General features: G+C 43.3%; 1 protein-coding gene and 1 long non-coding RNA gene across 18 annotated transcripts; both read right to left on the bottom strand.

Moving 5' to 3' along the window:
• Window positions 1-11,033: 11,033 nt before the first annotated feature.
• Window positions 11,034-18,934, bottom strand: LOC123181676 (uncharacterized). 17 transcript variants are annotated; one of them, XR_006491811.1, is made up of 10 exons: window positions 17,476-18,891; window positions 16,792-17,353; window positions 16,300-16,419; window positions 15,619-15,657; window positions 15,436-15,538; window positions 15,196-15,301; window positions 14,816-14,925; window positions 12,830-13,079; window positions 11,567-11,953; window positions 11,034-11,451 (listed from the first exon to the last, which is right to left on the bottom strand). It is a non-coding gene; the product is annotated as an uncharacterized lncRNA (long non-coding RNA). The 17 variants fall into 17 exon arrangements; XR_006491812.1 differs by lacking the exon at window positions 11,034-11,451 and having other exon boundaries at window positions 11,477-11,953; window positions 17,476-18,839; XR_006491813.1 differs by lacking the exons at window positions 11,034-11,451; window positions 11,567-11,953 and having other exon boundaries at window positions 12,558-13,079; window positions 16,300-16,416; window positions 16,792-16,847; window positions 17,001-17,353; window positions 17,476-18,883.
• Window positions 18,935-20,061: 1,127 nt separating this feature from the next.
• On the bottom strand, window positions 20,062-23,621 carry LOC123181675 (serine hydroxymethyltransferase 4). The gene is made up of 4 exons (XM_044593995.1): window positions 22,673-23,621; window positions 21,733-22,123; window positions 21,545-21,646; window positions 20,062-20,480 (listed from the first exon to the last, which is right to left on the bottom strand). The coding sequence occupies exons 1-4, from the start codon at window positions 23,534-23,536 to the stop codon at window positions 20,236-20,238; spliced, it is 1,602 nt and encodes a 533-aa protein (XP_044449930.1). The 5' UTR covers window positions 23,537-23,621; the 3' UTR covers window positions 20,062-20,235.
• Between the last annotated feature and the right edge of the window lie 3,131 nt (window positions 23,622-26,752).

The raw sequence follows: 26,752 nt of genomic DNA, 5'->3' as shown, positions 1-26,752 counted from the left end.
GTTGGGATTCGATGAACTTTGAGTTTATGATCAGATCTATGTTTTTATCCATGAAAGTTATTTGAGTCTTCTTTGATCTCTTATATGCATGATTGCTTATAGCCCCGTATTTCTTCTCCGACATTTGGGTTTTATTTGGCCAAGTTGATCTATTTATCTTGCAATGGGAAGAGGTGCTTTGTAATGGGTTCGATCTTACGGTGCTTGATCCCAGTGACAGAAGGGGAACCGACACGTATGTATCGTTGCTATTAAGGATAACAAGATGGGGTCTATGTCTACATAAATAGATCTTGTCTACATCATGTCATCGTTCTTATTGCATTATTCCGTTTTCCATGAACTTAATACACTAGATGCATGCTGGATAGCGGTCGATGTGTGGAGTAATAATAATAGATGCAGGCAAGAGTCGGTCTATTAATCTTGGACGTGATGCCTATATAATGATCATTGTCTGGATATCGTCATGACTATTTGAAGTTCTATCAATTGCCCAACAGTAATTCGTTTACCCACCGTTTGCTGTTTTTCTCGAAAGAAGCCACTAGTGAAATCTACGGCCCCCGGGTCTCTTCTTTATTATATTTGCCTTTGCGATCTATTTTTATTTGCTTATATTTTCAGATCTATTAAATCAAAAATACAAAAATACCTTGCTGCACTTTATCTCATTTGCGATCTATTTATTCAATCTATTACAACTTTCTCCCGTCCACATACCAATTTCTGGCACCGTTACCCAAAGGGATTGACAACCCCTTTAACTCGTCGGGTTGCGAGTATTTGTTATTTGTGTGCAGATGTTGTTTATGTAGTGTTGCTTGGTTCTCCTACTGGTTCGATAACCTTGGTCTCATCACTGAGGGAAATACCTACCGTTGTTGTGCTGCATCATCCCATCCTCTTTGGGAAATACCGACGTAGTTCAAGCAAACATCAATACTCGAGGCAAGAGGTTCGGCATTCACAACCCACGATTTTGTTTTGTTGGTTGATTCTTGGTTGGCCACAAGAATGGACCCTATGTGTGACACATAGTAAAAGGGAACAAATATTGAGAAAAGATCCACAAACACTACCATGGACACAAGGAATGTGTGGAGCTGAAGCCTATCCATACCACCCGCAATGTGGCCTCTCTCCAACATATATGGTCCATCATCCAAGACAACATGATCAAGTTTATCAGATGCTCTTCCGTGCTTGGCCGAATCAAAGTGGGGTCAATTGTGTGGAGTTGAATTGCTTTATTTTGTCATCATTTGCATTGCTAGTTTTGTTTGTTGTATTCTTAGGAGTAATTATTGTTTGATAGATGGTGTTGGCGGCCACTTTGTACCAACAAACCAAGAAGAATCCATTTGGTTTAGCCCATTGTTGGATGAAATTGAATAGCAAACCAAAGTGGCAACATCTTGAACGACAACTAGAGGTTGAAGAAAAATGTTGCCTCAAGCTCCCAACAATCCGTTGGATTCGATGACGGAGAGGAAGGAGTTGTAGAGGAGGATGGACGAGCCACCATGCAAAGGAAGAACCGCCAAGTGATGGGAAATAAGTGGGAGAAGGGATGGGACGCCCGTGACGCCGCAACGAGTAAAATGTTCGTCACATAAACGGGCATTTTTCCACAAGGGAGGAGAAGAAAGAGGAGAGGCAGAAACTCATGTTGAATGCGCAAAAAGAGAGGATGAATTGGGACTGAAAGAGGATGAAGAACAAGTCACAAATTGGGAAGGAGAAGACAAACTTAGGGGAGAAAGAGGCGTGTGTCAAATCGGAGCTCTAGAAGGCGAGGCTTTTGGAACAATGGAGTTCGAGAAGGCGAGGTTGCAACTTGCTCAATGTTAGAGGATCCGGTTCCCTCACAAATAGGTCTAAACCTCCTACACCAAGTCCTGCGCTAGACCAATCCTTGATCTCTAAACAAATTAACGTCACTAGCTGAAGTGGCGTCCTCTCATCGTGCGGTCTGTTGAACACCCTTGCGTTCCGCTGTTTTCACAAAACCCACGCTGTCCCAATGACAAAGGAGTCAAATCCTCGTCGCACTCTGCCTGTGAGCCTCAATCTTTGCTCTAGGCACCACTCGGAAAAAGTAGAGTCGGGGGACGGCAACTGGATGTTTAGCTGGAAAGAGTCAAGGCAAGGGTGTTCAAGGATTTTGACATGTTTGAATCGTTGAATTGCAATTTATTTTGATTTATTATATTGTTGAATTGTGATAAATTTGTGGTAGATGATCAACGTGCATGGTTTGCATGGATATAAGAGTGGACTTTCAAAGGGCCGTCAGATTTGCTGTTCGGATCACATTCGGACACGTCCGCGGATATTTTGAGGACCGAATTTGGAAGTCCGAGTGTAAAGATGCTCTACCGGCTCCACGTCCGGCGCACTTTCTCAGCTAAAGCACCTGCTCGCGGACGCGGGAGGAAGGATGCGGGTACTAGTTGTTTGGATGAGCGGGCTTTGCGGCAATAGTCAAAACGTGCATTCCCGGGCCTCAATCACCATGAAATCGTTGACCTGAGAGGCGCTGGCCGGCTGGGTGATAAGCCCGAGGGTAAGATTCCATCTCTTTCCCTTTATTGAGTGGATCGAGGTGCGCACCGTAGGGGTAGTTCCCCTTCGATTCGATGCTGGACGTACCGATCGCGTGAGGTCACGTACCACGTCAGGCGTTAGAAATTTCGGTCTTGAGTAGTAACTTGGCCAATCAAAGCGTACAAGATTACCACACGGCATGCATCCGTATGATCATCCATCACCGTTCACCGGTGTGATGGCACGCGTGTCGTCAGTAAGTAGCGCCAGAGTGAGCGCCACTGCAGCATCTAGCATTACGCGCGCAGTTGCTTGAGATTACCAGAGAAAAACCAGTCTTGGACTACTGCTGCTGCTGCTGCCACCGACCGCTGCTGAATTACGCGTGCAGTTGCAAGTGCAGCAGCGACATGATCGATGTGGAGCATATGCCCCCGGCATCCGCGCGCGAGCAGATTTTCCACTGTATTTTTGGATTGTGGTCCATGCATGCAAGTAATCGGAAGGCAATTTCCTCCGGTTTTACGCGGCTAGTCAAGCCGAAACCGATGGAGCGAGCGGCGACGCGGCTTGACCTTGAACCGGATCGTCATCGTTCGTAGTTTCGTACGGTTCGCAGACCGCAGTCGCCGCTGGCCGGGCAATTCGGTCGGCCCGTGGGCACTCGCGCGCGCATGAGCACAGGCCGTACTGCGCATACCGGCTACAGCTAGGTACACAGCACATTACGCACGTACGCAACGAGATCCGGCTGGTACGTAGCGTACTCTACTCCTGCACGCGGGCCCGTGACATACATACGTGCGTGCGTACGCACGCACTCGATCGTCTCGGTCGTGCTCTTAATGCAAATGTATTGGATGCAAGAATTTAGTATACGCAACATTGTAAGTATCTACCGGGTAGGGACCCCAAAATATCGCGCACATAGTAGGTGCCTCTACGACGCGACCGGGTACAAGCCGAGTGTGCGAGACACCACATGTATACAGCATAGCTTTCGGTGGCGGTGGCTCGGATGATTTGTCGATGCAGCCAGCGGCTGCAACTCGCCACTTGCCCACCCAATCATCCAGACCCTTCAATCAAGAAAAGAAAAGTGGCATCCGCCCAGCGTTTTTTGCTTGATGCGTACGAGGATAGTTGACCAGCGATTCGCATCGGTACCATCGTTCGTTTGCGTCTGCGTGACCTCGCTTCTTCAGGCGGCCGTTAATCGTCAGGGAGCTGTGGGCATGCTGTGCTATAGCCTTTCCTAGCACAATCAGAAGCTCCTCATCAGTTTGTCCGCCGTAGCATCATCCAGTGCGAAAACGGCAGCCCTGAGCGTCTCACTTTCGCCTCGCTCTTGTCGCCTGCCCGCTTATAGTATGCACACAACATGCTATGATATGTCTACTAATTACCACTACTCCTAGTAGTAGATAAACTGGAGTAATTAAGTAAACGGATTAGCTAGTAGGAGTAGTAGTAAATCCATGGCATGGGCTTGCCGAGCTGCGCGGTTTCATGTCTCCTCCACTCCACGCGCCCACACGTCATTTTTACTGCATAGTTTTAGCAACTAATCCACTGGAGTGCTGTGGTTTACTTAATTACCTCTCTTGTTTCCGGTGCTTGGAGGACTCGTAGATTCATGTCACAAGAGGACGGTGGAGGTGGAGAGCTAATTTGTCAACTTTCACGCTCAGGAACGGTTTCTGTTTTCTTTTTCTTCAGGGATAGGCCAAGGATTTTCGTCAGACTGCAGAGTCGTCTCTCAAGTCTGAAGAGCCTTCTCGCCACGCCTTATATAAAATGAATCAAAGATGTTCATGAAATGTTCAGGGCCACGCCAACTCCGAGTGACCAATCTAGGTCGAGTATTTAACAAAAAACTACCACAATTTATGAAACCGTGCCTACAAACTACCACTTTACAAATTTGTGCAGAAAACTATCATTTTCTCATTAATCCTTGACTAAAAACTATCATGTCTGAAAAGTGTCCGATTTGGCTCTTTTAAACGCATTTCTGACTAGTTGGGCCCACACATAAGTGGGCTAAAGATGCAATCAGGTCCCTAGTTTTTTTTTAAAAAAGCAATACAGTCCCTCACCCTGTCCGCCGGCCTCCACCCACCTGTGCGGCCATGGCTGGCCACAGCCACGGCTGGCCGCTGCCACGGCCGGCGGCCGGCGAACATTACACATCCGTGGCCAGCCCGCCGTCCAGCACCAGCATCCCGCCGCCGGCCTCCACCCACCGCCGCGCCCGCGGCCCCCTCCTCCGCGCCTCCGCCATGGCTGCACGACGAGCTGGAGGACCCGAAACCGCCGGGGGTCACCGGCGGCGACAACAAGGCCCCCGACGCGCCGCCTCCGCCATGGCTGCACGACGAGCTGGAGGACCCGAACCCGCCGGGGGTCACCGACGGCGACAGCAAGGCCCCCGACGTGCTCCTCGACGACCACCCGCCGCGGGGCCTCGACAACGACGAGGACTCGCCGCAGCAGCAGCCGTTCTCGTCCGCCGGCGGCAAACGGCCGCGGAAGGAGGAGGCCGACGACGAGGAGGAGAAGGAGGCGGAGGACCAGGACATGGAGCCGCAGGTGGAGGTCCGGCAGGTGGAGGGGGAGGAGAACGAGGCGGCGGTGCCGGCGGACAGGGTGAGGGACTGGATTGCTTTTTTTTTAAAGAAAAACTAGGGACCCGGTTGCATTTTTAGCCCGCTTATGTGTGGGCCCAACTAGTCAGAAATGCATTTAAAAGAGCCAAATCGGACACTTTTCAGACATTATAGTTTTTAGTCAAGGATTAATGAGAAAATGGTTGTTTTCCGCACAAATTTGTAAAGTGGTAGTTTGTAGGCACGGTTTCACGAATTGTGGTAGTTTTTTTTTAAATACTCATCTAGGTCCTATGTCTGTAATAAACTTGTAGGGAATAGAGATTTGATGCAGCGTTCTATGTCTGTTCATCTGTAGTTTATCTTTTGAACCTCCTTTTCGCTGAACATGCTGGGCATGCCTGTTTGTGTTCTCTCTGGTTTCATTAATATAATGGGGCGGGGGCGGGGGGGCTAAAAAACCCTTTTATCTAGAAAAATACAACAACCCACATGTAATTTTCCCATATTTTTTCACCATAGGAGTCGATTGCATTGAGCCTCCCTGATCACCCACCCTTTCACACCACTCTTTTGACATGGCCCCGAGCTACCCATCTAGGCCCTTAGGGACAAGGGTTTCTTCCGTGACATTTTAGCCCCCCCCCTCCCCGCCACAAACCCTAACTCTAATAATAAAAATCCGGTGAAATCTCCTCTCGGCTCCGAGCGAGCTCTCGCAACCTACATATTTCTACATAATCTTTAGGGTTGGATGAGCGGAGTTGTTCTACTGATGGTTCATGCCGCCTCTACTTCCGCTGGTACTGGATTTTCTTATGTGAGTGACTGAAAAATAACATGAAAGCTCACTCTAGCATGAATGTGACTAGGTAGGGTTGTATAAAACAGTAGTATGTTTTGGAAGGTCGGACGAATACCTATTTGAACCTGGATCATTTTGTTTTGGGCCTCAAGCATTTGCTCCCACTGCTCGAGCAGTTGGATCTCCAGTAAGTTAGCCTTTCTTTGGTCCATGTCATCAAGCAAGTGCAATGAAGTACCTCAAAGGTGATGTTCATATTATAAAGATACTATGCTTGTATCCACTAAATAATTCATTTCTATTTTTCTACTATAAATAATATGAATTCACTAGCCAATGTGCAATGAAGTGCCTCAAAGGTGATGTTCATATTTCCCCCTTTTGTTCATCGATATGCTTGCTAAGATCAAGACCGGCAGCCATGGAACCATGACACATGATGTTTATAAGGGAACTACTTGGTGTCAAATTGGACATGACAAACTATGTTGTAAGTCACAATAGCACCTCCATGGAGCTATCGAGCATTAGGCCTCGTTGTCTACCAGTTCACTTATAAGTGATTTATTACTGACATGTTTAGAATATTTTTGACTAAGAAGAAGTGCATAAGCTGTTAGCAACATCCCAACAACAAATCGAGCAGTCAAAGGCAAAGGTTCGTCACAACTCACAAGCAAATTTTGTTTAACTTGTCCCATCATATATCAAGCTGACATTTCCTATCTTCGTATTTATTGTCAATCAAGGACGTGAAACTTGACGTCCTCAAAGAACAATTCGGCCATCTCATTCAAGAAAGAAATAGGTGACTCATAACTCCCCACATCGTTTGTGCTTTTATCTTCAGTTGCAAATGTTTAATCAAGGGGGCACTGAGAGCACACCCACAAATTACCTAATATCGGATACATACATACTTTTCTGTGCTTAATTCTCCTACTCGCATGGTTGTAGTGAGCATGGCCTCTTGCCCTTGCTGACACCATGCTAGACCTTGCTATGGTGATCACCTCAGCTATCTCCCACGACTGCATAAAGGCATCGGTGTGCTGGACAAACCAGACTATTATCTTTTCACCTTATAGAATCTGACATGTCTTGGATCATGCTAATGCAGGTCCACAATGTTATTAATTTTCATTTAGTTAGTGAAACTATAATTGTGCGTTATTTCTAGATGGTGATCACTAAGTGCATTGTTTTCTTTACCTAAGAATGTGTCCTTTTAAATTATAGTACAAGATGTTTATGTAGCACAATTTTCTTTATGATACTTAGTTGTATTGCCATTTTCAGTCCATGTTCAATGCACTGAAGATATGTTGATGTCTTTGAAGCCATGATTTTCATACATTGCTAAGATATTTGTGTGTAATGTTTTTTCTTCCATAGAGATACATGTTCTCTCTCCTGCCTGCAGCCCGTCGTATTCATGATGTGAAAATACACTAAGATTGGTCAACCACTGCCAAGTTTTAAAAAAATGCAAGCAACCTATTAATTGTAATTCTGATGCATTTTGTCATTTTTATTAGTGTCAAATTTGTTTAAACAGACCTACCATTATGTAGTATTATAATGTCCAACGTCAAGTTGTAGTTTTTAGCAACTAATTGTGAATAACATGTTATGATTTATGTAATCCTTTCGTACACATGAAAAATCTTTAAGCTATCGTAATTTAGAATGACACTTCACTAACAAAAATATGTTTGGTCTCAAAATTCAATTGAATTATCACCATAATACCCACATGTTCTCACATGGGGACTACCTTCAGATTAGTTGCCGGAAATTCAGGTCCAGTGTACTATTGGATATTCACCTGAAGTTGTTGGAGGAAAACCTATCGTGTCAGTATAATGGCAGCTTTCAGAGTGTACTTTCCTCATGTACTCTTATCATCAAGACCACGAGGGGCGATGAACAAATTTCTGCAAGTGGATTTGTTAGGCATTGTACTACAACTATTCAATCACAAGTAAGCCTGCTTTTATTGACTATGTTTTTCTTACAAACTGAGTGTACTCAATATTGCATTTTGGCCTGAATTAAGTTTATGTTAGTTCCTTATCTTTTTGTTCTTCAAATCATGTAGAACACCTGCCATTCATGTGGAATTGTTTTGGTAGGATCTATGGCTTAACCTTCAAATCGTGTTTTCTTTTTATATTGAATTATGATCCATGTTAAATACATTTGTTATTGATGGTTATTGTCAGATACTTATATAGGCTAAGATATTTCCCGCTTATACTAAGAGTTGACTAATGGGACTCCACATACATTTAAACTACATGTGGTTGACATCACAGTTTGCTTGCTATATGTTCGCACAACTCTTCACTGTTTTTATATTGACACAATGATCAACATGTCTCACTAGTGTAGCATTAATGATGCTAAAGCATCATCTTCAGAACAATAGTATTTGCAAAGAGATGTTAATTAGTGATTCTTGCATCTCTACTAATATTCTGGCCATCTCGGTTTGTATTGACACATTTGTTTCCTACTTATATGTGCATTAGAAAAATAATGGCCAATTGGAAGCCTATCTAAACCTACTAATAATGTACGGAGCTTTTCTGCCCGTCCGTCGTCATATGTTTTACAAAAAAAGTCTCTGATTTTATTTTTCTTTAAGTAACCGTGCTCCAACATTAAGTGCCCTTTATCCGTTAGGCTTTGGCCCAACTGCAGTAGCCACTATCTCGCGTGCCTTGGCGCCGGTTAGTATTCCGCGTTCAGCTGCAGTAGGCCCAGTTCACTTTGTTTTCAACCCGTTAGGTCCCTGGCTTTTATTATTTATACAGAATATGTTAAACATGATTATGCTATAACTTTACAGCTGTAACTCGGATTAAAATAATTTCTATATGTAATTTGATCAAAATAAGTTTTCAACCGTGCTATTATTTGTTCCTAATTTACATATAGAATTGCATATTTTGATCAAATTACATATAGAAATAAGCACGGTTGAAAACTGCCATTGTGATCAAAATAAGTTTTCAACCGTGCTTATTTTAATCCGTGCTATTATTTCAACAGGGCATAAACTTAAGTAACCTAATTTACTGCCATTGTGTATTTTGGGAAATGCTAACACACAATATAACTTTTATATCATCTTTATATATATGAAATATGTTACGAGGGCTTATGTGGATCGGAGAGAGTATGAATGATCGGCTTCAATGGTCATATATGAGTAATACAGAAAGAAGAGAATAAAGGGTGTGATCAGTGGATAAAAGAAAAACGGGAAATTTAAAAAAATATATGAAGGAGAGAATAACACAAAGGAATTGGTATTAATACCATGGGCGTGACATGCATGAAATGCAATAATAAAAAGAATTAATACCGAGGACGTGGGAGGGGCATGCATATATGCGATGTTGCACAGTGTGCGACCGTTATGTGCAACAGAAATAAGAGCGATGAAACGAACTACGGTCGTTTCGCTCAGACGTAGACAATATTTTTTTATTAATCGTCAAGCGTATGCAGAGATGGCCTAGAACACATTTAATAGAATCCTTTTATTGAGATCAGAATCTTCATATAAAAATTGTACCAAAAGTATTGTATATGTACCATACTTCTTAACGTACTACTGATATGAATTTCTGCTAGACCTTAATGTGCGCCTCTCTGCCGTGGTCGGGCACAATTCAGATGTTGTTGGGCCGTGCTGACGAATATTTCAGTGGACACGTCAATTATCTCCCCGGTTGCAACGCACGGACATATGTGCTAGTATTAGTGAAAATTTTCTCTACTTGTATTTTTTCTTAAATGCCTTTGGCTCAGTCTGTCAAAAATGAAGTTAGATCATCATCTCAAAAGATCATGGGTCATTGTCCATCCAAAGAAAACGTAATCCTACCACCTTTGGATCATGGAAGGTGTATATTGTTTTGCTTCTAAATGCTTAGGATAATTGAAATCTATATTAACTATTGTTTATCTTTCGCAAAAGTGCATCTTTTGTTCAATTCATGGAGGACAACAATGATTCTAGGCAAACCCATTTGATATTATGTGGTGTAATGAGCGTCTGTTTGTTAGGCCGATTTTTTGATAATATCATGGAGATAGATATCTCATGGTTTGTCATCACGAAGATGAGCTTGAGCAAAACATATATTGCGAGTGTTGAATCTATATTGTTTACTCATTGTACATTGATTTGTATCAAAATTTCAAAATTATAGAAATTGATAAATGTATCTCAGATCGAACAAAAAACAGATTTCAAATGGTACATGTTTTTTTTCTTAGTTTACATCTGAATTAATTGGACATGACACCATCTTCCCATGCCTTTTTCTTCTAGTAACTATCAAAGTCGAATAGCGAGCCCAACAAAAAAGCAAATTCAACGAAACAATAACTAGTAACCTTACAAAAGGAGCCATAAAGTCTTCACCATTTCGAATAACAGAAAGCATGATAATGAAACAAATGGAATGATTTCCTTCCTTTTGTATCTAAATATTCGGTTAAAACCATGCCAAGGTAGGATACGAAAGAGGATAGAAAAACTTAGTGTCCAAAAAAAAATACAATTACAAAACTACACATGTGAACCACAAGGCAGTAAAAAGAAAAAATTAGGCAATGCAACATCAAATACACTGTAAATCTATATCTACTAGTACAATGCCCGTGCGTTGCCACGAGCCATCTAATTTTTGTTTTGATTGCTTATACATACTTATATTTTTGTATAAAACTCAGTGAATTTTTGGTCCCTTCCAACGACATCGTCTCGATACCTTGTCAATGGATTCTTTTTGAACGATGACATAATGCATCTCCATCTCTCTCATATGTTGCACAAATAAAAATATATAGAAGTATACATATTAAAAGAATAAGCCATCAATTTTTATCTCCAATCCACAAAAGTGAACATATATACACATATTGAAATATTAAGACAATATATATTCATTGGTCCTGGATGCAAGCAAGTGACCATTTTTAGTCGGAGTTAGTGGCATCATGATACTTTGTAGAGTGATTCGCAACCCAATTTTGATAAACTGTATGCTCAACTGTAAATCATTTGTTGGTAATTATTTTTCAAAAATGACTTTTATAGCAAATAATTGCTTTCCCTCAAAAAGCAAACACACACCTTTTCTTCTCGTCTTGGAAAATACAATTCACTCTCTCATAGTATGACACAACGCTCACACTCACACCGCATTCCATCCGCTTGCTCTCCTTGCCACGGGCATCGCCGCCGTCATCTCTCCCCTCCAAAACCTCTCCCCTCCAAAACTTCTCATTGCTGCCTCCCCTCGGCGCCATGGCATTCAACATGTACCTTCCTCTCACCGCCATCTCCCCTTCGCTTCACGGTATCGCCCACTCCCTCTTCACCCATCCACAGTGTCCCAAGCTTATTCTCGGTGCCAAGAAATGCACATCATCGTAGCCGAGGGCAAACACCACAATGTGCTTTTGCTGACATAATATACGAAATGATATATATCATGCCATCCTTTCACATATTTTCTTCTAAAATAACTTTTGTCAATTTCAACATGAGATGAATAGCAAAATTTGTGATGTTGCTTACATTCCGTGACAAAACAGAGATAGCAACACGGCCTCCTTTGCTCACAATGATGGTGTCTCGAGAAGGAGAGAAAGCAGCGGCGGTGTCACTGTCATTCCCCTAATAGTCCACCTCCCTGACCTTTTCCACGCTTCACCAGTCGTCGCCACGAAATGACTCCCACCACCAGCAGTCCTTCCCTCCGCCACCCCCTCTTCGTCGGGCATGGGCCCAGATCCACCCTAATATGGCTCTCCCAGAGGGGCGATATGGGAGTCGTGTGGCTCTCGGGCGACAGCGCTACACGGTCCAAAACGGCGACCTGAAGAGAGTAATGTGTGGGCTACAAGGTGTTGGCTGCATCTAAGGGGTTTGTTTGAGGGCAGACCGGTTCAAGGATGACAAAACCTGCGATCGAAACATTTATTTGTAAAAAAAAATCTACGTACGAGGGAGAGAGGGATGGGACTAATGAAACTAAATGTGCTCCCCTTTAATAGTAGAGATTAAATTGTATATCTACACCACTTCCTTTCCCCCTTAATATGTGAGCTAGCATAATGAGGAACTGTAAGAAACGAGATAGGACATTGAGGTCTAAATGTTCGTTTGAATAATGGCCAAATATGCATTTCCTCACATGTCCTAAGATGGCAGAACTACTTTACAAAACGGCGACCTGAAGAGAGTAAAGTTGCACAAACAATGTTTTCTCTCCTAATATGCCTTTTACCTATTTTAGATTAGCTTACAAACTGAAACAAATTTTAGATTCAATCCAAAATCATGCTAGTGATCAGAACATCTATTGTTTAGACAACTCGCTGGCTGAAAGTAGTGCAAGATGCAATCACATGCCATGTTAATGATGATTTACAACATAATTTATTTCCGAAACCACAAATATTTCACATAGGATGCGTCCTTTTTTGTTAGTAGAACAAAGAAAAAAAGGCACCACCAAGATCATGAACCACTATGAAAACTAAGGACTATTACTACTTTCAACATATAGGAATATTAACTAAATTTCAACATTTAAGAGGTAAAAAAATATCACCATCAAGTACACTCTACAATATGGTAGCATCAATAAGATATTTGTAATTTAGAAGTGGAAAAGAACTTGTTAATCACAGGTTTGAAAACATTCTGGTATACATGAAACTCATGTAGTCCATGACAAAACATGAAGCGAGAAACAAAGAAAATGCATATGTTCTGATTGCCTGGAGATTTAAAAAATCACCAGGCAGTTTAAAAGTGTGAATTCATCATGTTTACCTGTAGCACCTCATAGTTTAAAAAAATTCATGTGATGACTTGCCAATTCTCCTAAGTCTAATTCATGATTCTGTAAGAATAGCCAGCGGCAAATGTACGAGCCAACAGAATAAAGCCGGAAGGCAGTCGCCATGGTTCATGCCCACCACGCAGCCCCAGTGTTGACCCGGAGCTCCTACTGGACCGAGCACGGCGCCTCTCCATGATATCTGGGCCACCCCTATAACCTTCTGCTCCAGGCAGAAATTATCTATCGTTATAAACAAAAAACACAGTTAGATTCTAACCACAAAAGGTACATTTTTTAAGTATGTAAAGTTTGCTCTCAGGTAGATACACATATATGGGTAACAAGTCCATTCTAGCAAGATAGAGAGTTGTAGAACAATTTGTTTTTAAGAATTTGAAGCTAGAAACATGAAGACGTGAGGCATGTTAGAAATTTTAGCTATTATCAAATTTAGGTGGATTAACATTAGATTGCACCGATTATTAAATAATGTGTAATAGTGCAAAATATTCTAATAATTCAGAAATTTTATGGCATTGTAATTACCATAGTAAGTATTGTTGCTAATCTGTGCCAATATATTGAAATACTCTATTCAAAACAGTTAACATTTTCAACCTTCAGTGTACAACCAACAGTATCAGCCTCATCGCGATGCGCTAAAGAATTGAAGTAGCATCAAAACACATGTCGACAAAAGTCAAAGTTGAATAGCATCCTGATATTGTCATTTGTCATGGCCATAAATAATGGAGGATGACAACCCCACCTAGCGCAGAGCCTACTTTGCAAAATAATACAAATTTTAGCGGAAAGGTATAATATAAAGGTATTTTCCAACAATTGTCCAAAAATATGCAACATCTCTAGAGATTTGTCACTGATGCAACTAACCAACCAAAATAAGAAATCTCAATCAATTTTGGATTACGAGCTTTTGCTGCATCATTCGTGGTTTGTGAGGTTGCAGATTTGCCTGATGTGTACTGCGTAATTGAACTTGATAAAGCTCGCCACATCAAGAGCGAAATGATTTTTCTTTGTAGATGCAGCTACAGTTTGATTTGGTTTGCTTCTGTGCTTGTTCCGAGGCATTGTGCCAATAAATCAGGTGGTTCTAGAGAAGTAAAAATCGATGAAACAACACCATTGGTCAACTGCATAAAATATGTTCGGATATATGATTGTAATATTCTAACATCGCTTTATTTCCTTCCTTTACCTCACATTGTAATGCCGAGACAAACTATGTGACCTCAGCTGATCTCTGGTCCCCATGGCAATTGGGTATCTCTATCCTCCTCTCACCACAATGCAAAACTCCAAAAGACACAGAAAAAGGGAGGGACCAAAAAATCTCACTCACTGAAGTCTCTTAGCTAATTATTAGAGAAACTAAAAAAGGCCAAAAGGAGGTGTCCATTAAAACGCTAGCAAGTACCACTATATCTAGCTCTCTTTCTCCAGGGCTGCAGAAGAGATGGGCTCCTAACAACCTTCCCCGAAACAACAAAAAACAGAGAACATGAGTAAACATGTGGACTCTGTTACGAAAAAGTATATACGTCGGCGATGGTGATCTGGTGTGAGGAGTGAGCTTTTCCAGTGCTCAGCTAACAAATATTATAGAACTTTTTATCATTTCAAGCATCAGTTCTATTAGAATTCCCGTGTACATATAGAACAATTTCTAACTGTTATTCACCCACATGTTTACCAGAATGTAAAAGAGATAAAAAAAAGAACTCTTAGAGCTAAAATTAGCTCGTGTAATCTAGGCAGTAGGTTTGCTGGGACTCACTATTTAGTTTGTTTCCTTACAAACTAATTTCAGCACTTCCATTTTTATTGGTGACTGGAGTATCAGTGATATACTCTTAAAAGGTGCGTACTTCAGTCTAGCATATCAAACATCATCTGCCTCCTAAACATTTAAAAGCAAGTAAAATTTAAGTTTGGGTGTATGGTCTGATTACCTCAGATCCCAATGAATCATTGCATAACCAAGCCCATGTCTGATTTGATAAATCTTCTATAGTTTCTTATCCCTGTTAACTGTGCCTGCCTAGCAACTCTGAATCTTCAACTACAACAACAATCAAAGCTTTGTCCTCAAATTGTTTTCAGTAATTACTGCAGAAATATCAGATGATGAGGCTTGTGCATAACCACTAAATACACAATAAGAAGCAGGCCAAAGAAAGCCACCTAGGAGTATGGCTGGATGAACACCTAATTTCACTGGAGCTGGTGCTCAGAAATTGATGAACGGAGACACCACAATGCAGGTCGCAACTCGAAAGAATTGTCTTATGGATTTCACATGTTAAGCAAGAATACCAGAGGCACGGCTTACCTTGGCTTCATCTTTGTCAGCCCTGTCATCTTAGTCCAGGTGGTCACAGCAAAAATTCCACAACTCTCACCCCGTTCCAATCAATGAGAGGGCGGACTTCAAGAACCTGGTAGTTACACACGGATGAACTTTTTCTTAGTCCTATGAAACGATAAACAAAGAGAGGATAAGTGTCCAAGTGAAAATTTCTAAAGAATTATTTCCAATAGAAAACTGAAAGGAAGTTAGATGTAGACTCACATGTCGTGCAACGTTTCGGTAATGCACACACACACAAAAAAAAAACTCGTTATGTTCCATTCTCGCACCGTCAATGTCCTCTCTCACTAAGATTTTTGAACACCTGGTCAGCAACCAAGGTGAGCAACCTAAACCATATGGTGTAACCTGGTTCTTTTTTAACCTTTAGACATTGATACATACCTCAACAATTGTGTATCGGAAGAGATTGACCTCTTTACCCTGTGAATAAAAGCAAGTGAACAACCAAGATTAGGAAATAGAAGAACAGATTGTGCTGTCACAAAATACCGAAAGTTGCTTCACCTCTGAAAAGTGATAATGCATTGAAGTTTCATATCACTAACAAAAGCCAAAGCAATGTTTTCTCCATCCAATCTACTACAGGGAACATGTACCGAATGATGAAGGAAGTGTTTTAGAGATTTATTTAGCAATTGGCAAGTAGAGGTTCTCAATTTTCTCAAGGACATGTAGTGTCAGTTCGACTCTTTTGTCATTCTCACATATCATATACTCCCACTGTCTCAAAATATAAGACGTAATATTTTCAGACAGAGGGGGTATTTCACGAAGATTGAACTCGAGTGATAAATCTTTATCCTATCAAGTTCTATGGTGTTTGCAAAATATCAGCCCATAAGAGGTTACAACATATGAAAATGTTGATAATTATGAGAGGAGTCCAGAAGTTCACATTCTACAGAGAACCATAGTTCACACTTGTCAATGTATTAAACTTTCATATGCATTACATAAGATGCAACATAAGTAGAGAAAAACTAAATAAAATATTTAAAATGGAAATTGTATGCATAAGAAAGAAATGAGTGGGAAAATGTGGCAGTGGCAAGTTAGTACTACCTGGTTCATGGTGTTGTGCGGACTGCAGTTAAGTCGCCTCTCCTCGTCGTCTCAATATTCCCTCTACTAATCTACAATGCAAGCGCCGTGACACCTGAGAAGTCACCCGCGAGCAACCTACTATTCCAACACCAAACAAAATGAGAGCTATATCCTACAATTCCAACATACTGTTACTAAGACTGCAGTTTGTGAGGGAAAAGAATCTAATACAATTTGGTCACTTGAGTTGTACATAAAAATTGAAGACCAAGAATCTCTCAATCAGCACGCATAGATCAAAGTACGACACGAAGAAACATGTGCATATTATCGCTTGAGTTTGTGAGGAATCGCTAACCAGATAAGGATTAGCAAATCAAGTAATCTCCCATTATGCATATAACTTTCTAAACCCTATCCCATTGAGCATACTTCAATAGAAACTAATGGAAGAACTAACAAAACTATGCATTGAAGTGAGTAAATTAAGAATGGAATACTATAGCTTACCAAGAACATTCCTTTTTCCTGCCTACAGTGTGGTCTTGGACTTCTGATAATCACCGCTATAGTACAGACAACAGATAAGTGTACACTTGATTAGATTATAAGAACTAATTCAGTACACTAAAAGGAAGGGACAGGCTAGTTTTAATATACTTAAAATATACTTTCTAATTCCATTATGTATGCGGCATAAAGGAAGATAAAGTACATACTGTAAGGTAACACCACATGTTTTTGTCCACACCCATCACGCTGCAGATAAAGATCAATATGAAAAGGCTAGTTACTAAATTTTATTCGACTGAAAAAATTCCTTGACTTTTAGTTGCGACACATTCTAAAGCCCAGTATAGGGAGAAGCCCCTACAATGTAGGTGATCATTTATACAAGCAACAACAAAAGAACCAAAATTGTGATGCAGTATACTGCCCTCTAAACTCTGATTGTACAAAGAACGAATTGTCTGATTCATGTTCTATTCCCCGACCACTGATGGTAATGGTACACGTTCTCTCCAACTTTTGTGTAGTTTTGGAACTGCAAAACCAAAGTGTCTAGCTGCTTCTGTTGTAGCTAGCACGTCTCAGCATCAGATCAACATGGTGAAAACTGAACCTCAATACACATCAGATCAAAAAGAAACAGAGGGCATGGAGAGAGAGAGAGAGGTGGGGTTTTGTGTATACCTTAACGCTGCTTGGCAAAGAGAAGGACATGGTGTGGGTGGACGATGCCGGCAGGGGCGGAGCTTGCCGATGGGAGGACATCGGCGTACCGCAGCACACTTGTTGGAGGATAGCAGACGATGGTGGCGGCGAGATGGGTTCCTCAGAATGGCTGTTGGAGACCGGGGCGCAGCAGAGCAGGTGGAGTGGGGTGCCAACAGCACACGACGCGGCCACGCCGGCAAGCCTGACTCGGTCCCTAGGGTTAGCCGCGGGGCGCGCTCAGGGGAGGAACGGCGAGAAGGCGTTGGGGCATGGACGTTAATTATAGACCTAGGCAGAGCAACACCCGTGGAGGACGAAGAGGGAGATGACCGACGTTGGATGAATCGGAGGCGCAGGTGGCAACGATTTGGGGGCAGGCTTCTGGAGATGACGACACCCGTGGCTGTCCTGGGGTAGGACCTAATCGGCGTGATGCAGCGGCCGTTTGGTGGCTGAGGGCCGAGGGAGAAGGAGCGACGTCGGCGGCGGCGGGCCGGCGCCATCTAGGGTTACCCCATGGTGGGAGATGGCGGGGGCAGCGGGGTGGCGGCGCTCCAGGGAAGAAGGAGGGTCCGACGGCGCGCCGGTAGGAGGCAGCGGGGTGGCGGCGCTCCAGGGAAGAAGGAGGGTCCGGCGGCGCGCCGGTAGGAGGCGGGGATGACGGCGCGCCGGAAGGAGGCGGGAGTGGTGGCGCACCGGTAGGAGGAGGGGTAGGCAGCAGCGGCGATGGGATGGGGGGAGGTTGGGGATCGGACGAGGGATTTTTTTAGCGGGCCGGGCAGTTCGGGTGTGAGAAGGGGACGAAAAAACCGACGGAAAAAAACCGGACGAAAGTGGTGGGACGAAAATAAACCCGGAACGGAGACTACCAACTGAAACATTAGGAGTAGAGAGATACCTACTATTAAAGGGCGCTGCTACGAATAAACCGGTTGATCCTGGGAAAGGTTCAACCGCCTCGCTAGCCATCCGATTGCAGATGGTGCACCGTTGGATCTTCCTATTCATCACCTGGTACCTTTGCTCTAGCCCCGCAGCAAAAATGTCAACTTGCGTGCGAGGAGAGGAACAGCACCCATGTCTCATGGCGATCACGCCGCACTGCTCCCAGCATGCCAACCGCACTTGTAGCCTTCATCTCACTGCATTTGCGTGGCCGTCTTGTAGCAATTGCCAACGAAGCCGCCGCCGCCCCTCGCAACTGCTCCAGCAGTTGCTGCCACCCCTCGGTACAGACGGTCAGCGACCCCGCCTCCGGCAACCACCGTGTGATGTGTTGCGGCAGTGAGCAGCACTCGCCGCCGGCCTCCCCTTGCATGCTGCGTTGCAACACCGGCAGTGAGCGACGCCCGCTCCGGCCACCACCGCGTGCTGCATTGCAGCAGTTAGCAGCTCTCGCCCCCGGCCTTCCTCTTGGCTGCTTTGCAGAAGTGAGCAGCTCTCACCGTCGGCCTTCCCCTGCATGCTGCGGTGCAGCACCAGCAGCGAGCCGCGCTCACCGACGGCGACCACCGCGTGCTACGTTGCAGCAGTGAGCCGCTCGCCGCCGCCCCCTGCATGCTGCGTTGCAGTACTGGCAACGAGTGGCGCCCGCCACCGGCGACCACCGCGTGCTGCATTGCATTAGTGAGTAGCTCGCCGCCGGCCCCCTGCATGCTGCGTTGCAGCACCGGCAGTGAGCGGCGCTCGCCATCGGCGACCACCGTGTGCTGCGTTGCCCACTACATGCTGCTACAACGCAACACCGATAACGCCCTGAGAGAGAGAGAGCTGAAAAGCTGCAACGGACGCCGCAATCAGTGGAGGAAAACTTCAAGGGAAGAGATAAGGCTACGCTGGTGGAATTGTTCGCTTGGACACGTGTACGAAGCAGGAGGCGGTTTACGCAGTCTCTAAATCAGTCGGTTGTTTTTAAGCCTTTTCCACTATTAAAGGGAGGTGATATTCTTGGTTTAGTCCCGCTTCAATTAATTTCATATTTGCCATCCGTTTTGGTCCAACAGAGGAAACCCATGGCGACGCACCGAAGAAAAATAAAATTACTGATGGAAGGGTTCGATCACAGTTTGTCCAACTAACCCAGTTAGAAATATGAGTGGATTTTTTTTTCTCCCGTTGCAACGCACAGGCCTTTTTGCTAGTAGCAGTAAAAAACAACTACGAATAGGACAATACCCCTGATACACACACGGCATTAAAGAAACAACTAGAGCAAGCACAAAAATAATATACGCCTATGGCAGTACATCTACAAGACAAATGGGCCATGAAAGTACAACGATAGCAATAAGAGCAATACAAAAGAAATTCAGAAAATACACCAAGCATACCATTGAAGATCTCACTACGAGAAACACGATGATAAAAACAAGAACGGTAAACTGAAGTACTGCAATACTTTGAAGTTTTGGTAAAAGAATACCATATCTTAACTTTGTGCCCTCCCGCGTATAACAAGTGGGGCACCAAGCAAGGCTTCCGCCAGGGGGCCTCACTGACAATAGAAATCCTTAAACATCAAAAACCACATAAACAAACTGCCAACGAGGTCACACAAATCGCTTAGAAAACTGAGGCTAGGAAATACCATCTCCATGTTATGGCATGCCTTCAATGATTATTCATGAGTCATATCATTCTCAACCATAATCATACATCACGAATAGAGCACAGCAATCAGCCCCTTAAGGGCACCAATTTGCTGCTACAAGAAAACGATCTGCATGGTACCACAGCCTAATCCTTGTATTTCATGTCTGACACCCGGAAGCCAGGCATCTCAAATGCAATGGCAAACTTCTCGACCTCTGCCCTGAGCTCCGCGATGTCCTCGTTCTTCTCCAAGTCAACGATGAAATCATTGTAACGCTTACCTCGCTGCTTCTGGACATTCAAGCAGATGACTACAGCCTGATGAAGGTACTCAGCAATCTTCACAAAGTCCTTCTCGACCAAACCTCTCGAGGTCATGGCAGGTGTACCTAGAACCGACATTCAGATATAATGAACTTAGCTGGTATATCCAGTTTTCTCAATATAAAAAAAAACAGTTTACTCATAGAAAAAGCTGGATAGCGAGTTCATCTGTGCCGCATGTTTCTTTTTTCTCAATTGTTCAAAAAGGGATAGATTAGTGATGCATATCTAAAATGAAAAAGATCTTATGAAGGTTAAACATGCAAGAGAAACTCTAAAGTAAGGAAATGATTAAAATGTCAGGTATGTGGATCAGGCAAACAGCGGTCTAAGTACGTTATGCTGCAAGATATAGTAGTTCACGTGTTGTTGTATTCTTCCGCAATCACAAAACAAAACTGACAAGCCTTTTCAAGACATGTATTAGAGAGTGATGACATATACATTCCACTGTAATTACACCGTAACTCCTAACAATAACATGGTGTTGTATTCTTGCACAGCCACAAATTAAATGAAAGCTTTTTCAGGACAAATATTAGAGAATGATGACATGAACCTTCCAAGTGCAAGGTTAAGAACTTGAACACAAGCATTGTACTTTGTTGCCTTTCAAAACCAACAAAGGAAAAAAGAACAAAAAACTGGGATAAAAGTCATAACAGATTCCAGTTCATAAATTTACACAAGATGTTGAACATTGGGAGAATGACAATAGTGCATCTAGTGAGCTGGATATTTTTCTGTATTTGCTAAGTAAGTGGTGGACGAATGATGATTCAGACTCAGAGAAAGGTCCTTGGAAAAATTAAAATTTTCAGCTTGCACTAATAACAATGGGAGTCAATTTAGACTAGGCAAGATCCTTCATAGATGAAACGGGAATACCCTTATACATGGGCAAAAGCAATAATATTCCACAAGAAAGAAAATTATTAACAAATCCACAACACACTAATGTGTCGGGCCACCTCATACTTCACATGCTCTCACAGGCCGGTGCGAATGACTATAGTAGATGATTAATTTGAGTGCCTTCCGACCTATTTTCTTGCCAGTAACCATTAACAACCTCCAAAGCATGTGGGGACAGAGAGTAACAAAACCGTATTTGGGAAGAGATACTAACCAATTCGCACACCACCAGGTGCCAGTGCACTGCTGTCACCAAAGACGGCATTTTTGTTGAGTGTAATGCTGCTCAGATCACATACTTTCTCAACTTTGTTACCTATAAATTCAGAAAACCAATTTTAGAGCAAGTTAGCACTGAATACGACCATATAAACAGATGCCAAATTAAATTGTTCTGCATACCAGACAAGCCAAGAGGGCGAAGATCCCAGAGAACAAGGTGGTTCTCTGTTCCGTCAGTAACCATCTTGTAGCCCTTACTCATCAGATGGTTTCCAAGGGCAACAGCATTGGCCTTGACCTGCTGAATATATGCCTTGAATCCAGGTGACATTGCCTGCTTCAGGCCAACTGCCAGGGCAGCAATCTGGTGGTTGTGAGGGCCGCCCTGGAGTGATGGAAACACTGCAAAGTTGATCTTGTCCTCGTAATCGTAAAGAGCACCCTCGGGCTGGCCTTTTTTGGGAGGCTTCGGGCCCTTCCTGTAGAATATCATACCAGACCTTGGCCCTCGGAGACTCTTGTGGGTGGTGGTGGTAACCACATCAGAATACTCAAACGGATTCGTAGCCTCCTGTAAGAGAAAAAAAAAAATAATATCAATGAGGTGAAAATAATAATTAAACGGAAGTTTGGAATATGGGAGTTCCACAGGAAACCTTTGCAAATTGCTTAGTTCAAAGTAAAGTTCCTGCCAAAACCCAGTGAAATTCATGTGGCCTTAAACACCAAGAGAATGACAGCAAACAGCATCTCTTGTTAGAGAATGCAGAAATCGACTACCTTACTGTATGTTGATGATAACTATTATCACAATAGACTCAACAAAATACTGTGTTTCAGTAGTGAGAGGCTGTAAGCAAAATTAGCGAAACAATTTCATGGAAGGTCAATGTTATTTTCAGTGACAGGACCCTCCATGAACATGATTATACAGCGGGGAGCATCCATTGTTGCAACAATTGATCAGGCTTGGTCTCAATTGTTGCAATAAATAACGGCAACTTACATTTAAATCGATAGCATACTAAAACCTGTTTTAATCAATAAACTATTAGACTTGCAACAGATACAATACATAATCTAATCATCTAAAGGCACAGAAATACAGAAAAGTTGATACCTGAGCGGCAACGAGACCGCTGATATGAGCCATGTCACACAGCAACATGGCCCCGCACTTGTCCGCGATGGCCCTAAGCCTGGCATAATCCCAGTCCCGTGGGTACGCGCTCCCGCCACAGATAATGAGCTTGGGGCGGAAATCCATGGCCTTCTCCTCCAGCCTATCATAGTCGACGTACCCGGTGTCGGAGCTCACCTTGTAGGGCAAGCTCGAAAAGTAGATGGAGGTGGCCGAAATCTTCTTGCCCCCGGCCGTGTAGTACCCATGAGTGAGGTGTCCTCCGGACGGCAAATCGAGCCCCATGATGCGCTCGTGGGGTTGGAGCAGCCCAGTGTAGGCGGCGAAGTTGGCGGGGGAGCCGGAGTAGGGCTGCACGTTGACGCCCCAGGAAGCGGGGTCGAGGTGGAACGCCTTGAGGGCGCGGGCGCGGCAGAGCTCCTCGACCTCGTCGATGACCTCGTTCCCGCCGTAGTAGCGCGCCCCGGGCATGCCCTCGGAGTACTTGTTGGTGAGCGGGGAGCCGAGCGCCTCCATGACGGCGAGCGAGGTGAAGTTCTCGGACGCGATTAGCTCGATGCCCGTGCGCTGGCGCCGCTTCTCGCGCTCGATGAGGTCGTACACCTCCGGGTCGGCCTCCGCGAGCGGGGTGAGCCCCCAGTCGGCCACGGCGTCCATCGCGGCGGCGGCGGTGGCAGGGGCGGCATCGGTGGAGACGGCGTAGAGGCGGACGGGCCGGACGGCGGCGCGGCCGAGAGGGAGGCGGAGAGGGGAGGAGTTCTGCGCGGTGGTGGGGTGAGCGAATAAAGCGGCGCGCCCTGCGGGTGGCTGCGAGTGCGAGACGTGGGGCGCGGCCATCGCCATGCGCGTCCTGTGCTCGACGAAATGCGGCTGCGGCGCCCGGGGAAAATCTGGGGTTGGTTCGTATCGGGTAGGGCTGGTCCGCCGCCACCGCCGCCGCTTTATATGCGCGTGGGTTTGCAAGGGTTTCTGCTCTTTTTTTTTTGAGAAAACAAGGGTTTCTGCTTTCTGCGAAGTTTCTACATCTACAGAGAGATAAAAAGACAATTCCAACATGAATGTATATCACAGAAAGACAAAAAGAAATGAGAGTACTATTTACATTTGGGTTTGTCTTTCTTGCTTATCTCTATTTGTATTTTGATGAGTTTGGGGCTGAAATATTTAAAAGCATTGTATACACTTATCTTGTGAACATAAAAAAATGATTATTTTTACTGCCCCAATGGCCACTTTTGGACACTGTTTTTCCGTGTTGTTCGCCGGCATCATGGCAAGCTATCGTCCGTGAGTTGGAATTGTTGAAAAAAGAATCATATGACAAGTGTACGATGGAAAGAATGACAACATTTGATGAGACAATTAGATATTGGAAGGACGGGTTTGAGAATCTCCGGGAAGAGGGATAGAAGACTCAAATGGTTAACCTCATGGTCCCTGGTTTTAAGAGGAACTCACTAGATTACAATGGCGCACGTTGTTGTGGCTGTCTACTTTTTGTAATAATGATAAAGATATTATATAAAATATTTGAAAACATAAACAAAGAAAATAAATTTGAGTAAACTAAGGACAATGATGAAACATAATAATATGATAACCTATAATGCTTAACTAAATTTATATGATGTCGCTGCTAACATGCCAACTCTTCCGTGCCAACCAATCCACGAAGTCGCTGCTATAGTCAAATGACCTATAATAAATAAATTTATCTAAAATATAATTATCCATCAAAGCCTTAAATGCTCAAAGTTGATTTCATGAATTCTTTCAGACAAAGAAAACAAGCGACATTTTTTAAAGGATAACATTTTCCTTCTTCAATAGACATATACAACAAGCGGCAATTCTTCCACAGAGTATTGCGGGATTTTTTTCTAACATAACACATAAAATGTTTGAGTAGAATAAATGTATAATAAAATGAGTTTTCTTACACATATATAATGAGATATAGTTTTCATACCAAAAAAATTAGATCCCCTCTTTGCACCTCATATTGGTTAGTTAATAAAAAAAAGATAACATTTTCTTTCTTCAATAGACATACAACAAGTGACGATTTTTCACAAAGGATAAAATTTTAGTTCTAGCAACGTACATTACCCTCATCAAGGACATGTACGATAATGTTGTGATAAGTATTCGAACAAGTGATGGCGACACTGATGAGTTCCGGAGTAAGATAGGACTGCATCGGGGGTCAGCTTTGAGCCCTTATCTCTTTTTTGCTTTGATGATAGATGAGGTCACAAGGGATATACAAGGAGATATCCCATGGTGTATGCTCTTTGCGGATGATGTGGTGCTAGTTGATGATAGTCAGACGAGGGTCAATAGGAAGTTAGAGTTATGGAGACAAACCTTGAAATCGAAAGCTTTTAGGCTTAGTAGAACTAAAACCGAGTACATGAGGTGCAGTTTCATTACTTCTAGGCATGAGGAGGAGGAGGTTAGTCGCAGGTAGTGCCTCAAAAGGACATCTTTAAATAATTGAGGTCAATGTTGCAGAAGGATGGGGGTATTGATGAAGATGTGAACCATCGAATCAAAGCCGAATGGATGAAGTGATGCCAAGCGTTTGGCATTCTCTATGACAAGAGAGTACCACAAAAGCTAAAAGGCAAGTTCTATAGGACGACAGTTTGACCCGCAATGTTGTATGGCGCTGAGTGTTAGCCGACTAAAAGACGGCATATTCAACAGTTAGGGGTGGCGGAGATACACATGTTGAGATGGATGTGTGGCCACAAGAGGAAGGATCAAGTTCGGAATGATGATATACGAGATAGAGTTGGAGTAGCACCAACTGAAGAGAAGCTTGTCCAACATCGTCTGAGATGGTTTGGGCATATTCAGCGCAGGCCTCCAGAAGCTCCAGTGCATAGCGGACGACTAAAGCGTGCATGTCAAGAGAGGTCAGGGTGGACCGAATTTGACATGGAAGGAGTCTGTAAGAGAGATCTGGAGGATTGGAGTATCGCCAAAGAACTAGCCTTGTACAGGTGTGCGTGGAAGCCTCCTATCCATGTGTCGGAACCATGAGTTGGTCCCGAGATCTTATGGGTTTCACCTCTAGCCTATCCCAACTTGTTTGGGACTAAAGACTTTGTTGTTGTTGTTGATAAAATTTTAGTTCCAACATTTTTTGCGGGGTTTTTCTCTAACATAACACATGAAATGATTGAGTAGAATAAAAGGAAATATAACAATGTGAATTTCTATGACATATATAATGAGCAATAATTTTCGCACAAAAGGTGTTTTTTAGATCCTCTCTTTACACCTCATATCGGCTAGTTATATAATGATGGTATGACTTACACAATTTGTGCCAGTGAGAGCTGATTTACTTAAATTGTGCACTTTTCTTGCCATCAAACAAGCGCTTCATCTATAATCACTTGCAAACTAAATTGCACAAAGCAACATTGCTAGTAGTGCACCATGGGGCCATTGCAAACCAGAACATGTGATTCAAAACTTATGCTTTTCACTTTTGGGGAGTATAATAAAAAAGGATATTTATTCACACAAGTTCAGACTTCCTATCACGTGTACATATGAGATAAACATTCCAATCTGACCAAGTGAGAGATAAACAAATGATAAAATTGATAATGCGTGGGACACGGGGGTACATAAGTAGTGATGGGAGACACACAAACTTGTTTGTGACACTTTTGGTGTACATTCACGGTTTGGCAATCATTCACTGGCCAGGTACAGAATACAGGCCCAAACAACCACGAATGGTCTAGATAGCTCTATGGAGCAGTGGCCCACATATATTAGCCAGTTGAAAGTGCGTGATATCGACCTGAGGGGATGAAAGGGAGTTTTTTTATCAAAATTTACAAAATAACGAGTTCTTTGAAGGATAACAGCATGAGGAATCTAAAGAGAAGTGGAACTACAATATGCATGCAAATCAGAGTAGCAACTAAGTCATCATGACGAAATAGAACATGCATAGGAAGTAACTAATCATACAATGCATGCAAATACGAAGATATTTAAACTAAGCATAGCTAGACCGAAGACAAAAAAACATGT

Source organism: Triticum aestivum, chromosome 1D (genome assembly GCF_018294505.1).
Source record: "Triticum aestivum cultivar Chinese Spring chromosome 1D, IWGSC CS RefSeq v2.1, whole genome shotgun sequence".
Taxonomy (NCBI): Eukaryota; Viridiplantae; Streptophyta; class Magnoliopsida; order Poales; family Poaceae; genus Triticum; species Triticum aestivum.
This window is presented reverse-complemented; position numbering and strand designations above follow the sequence as displayed.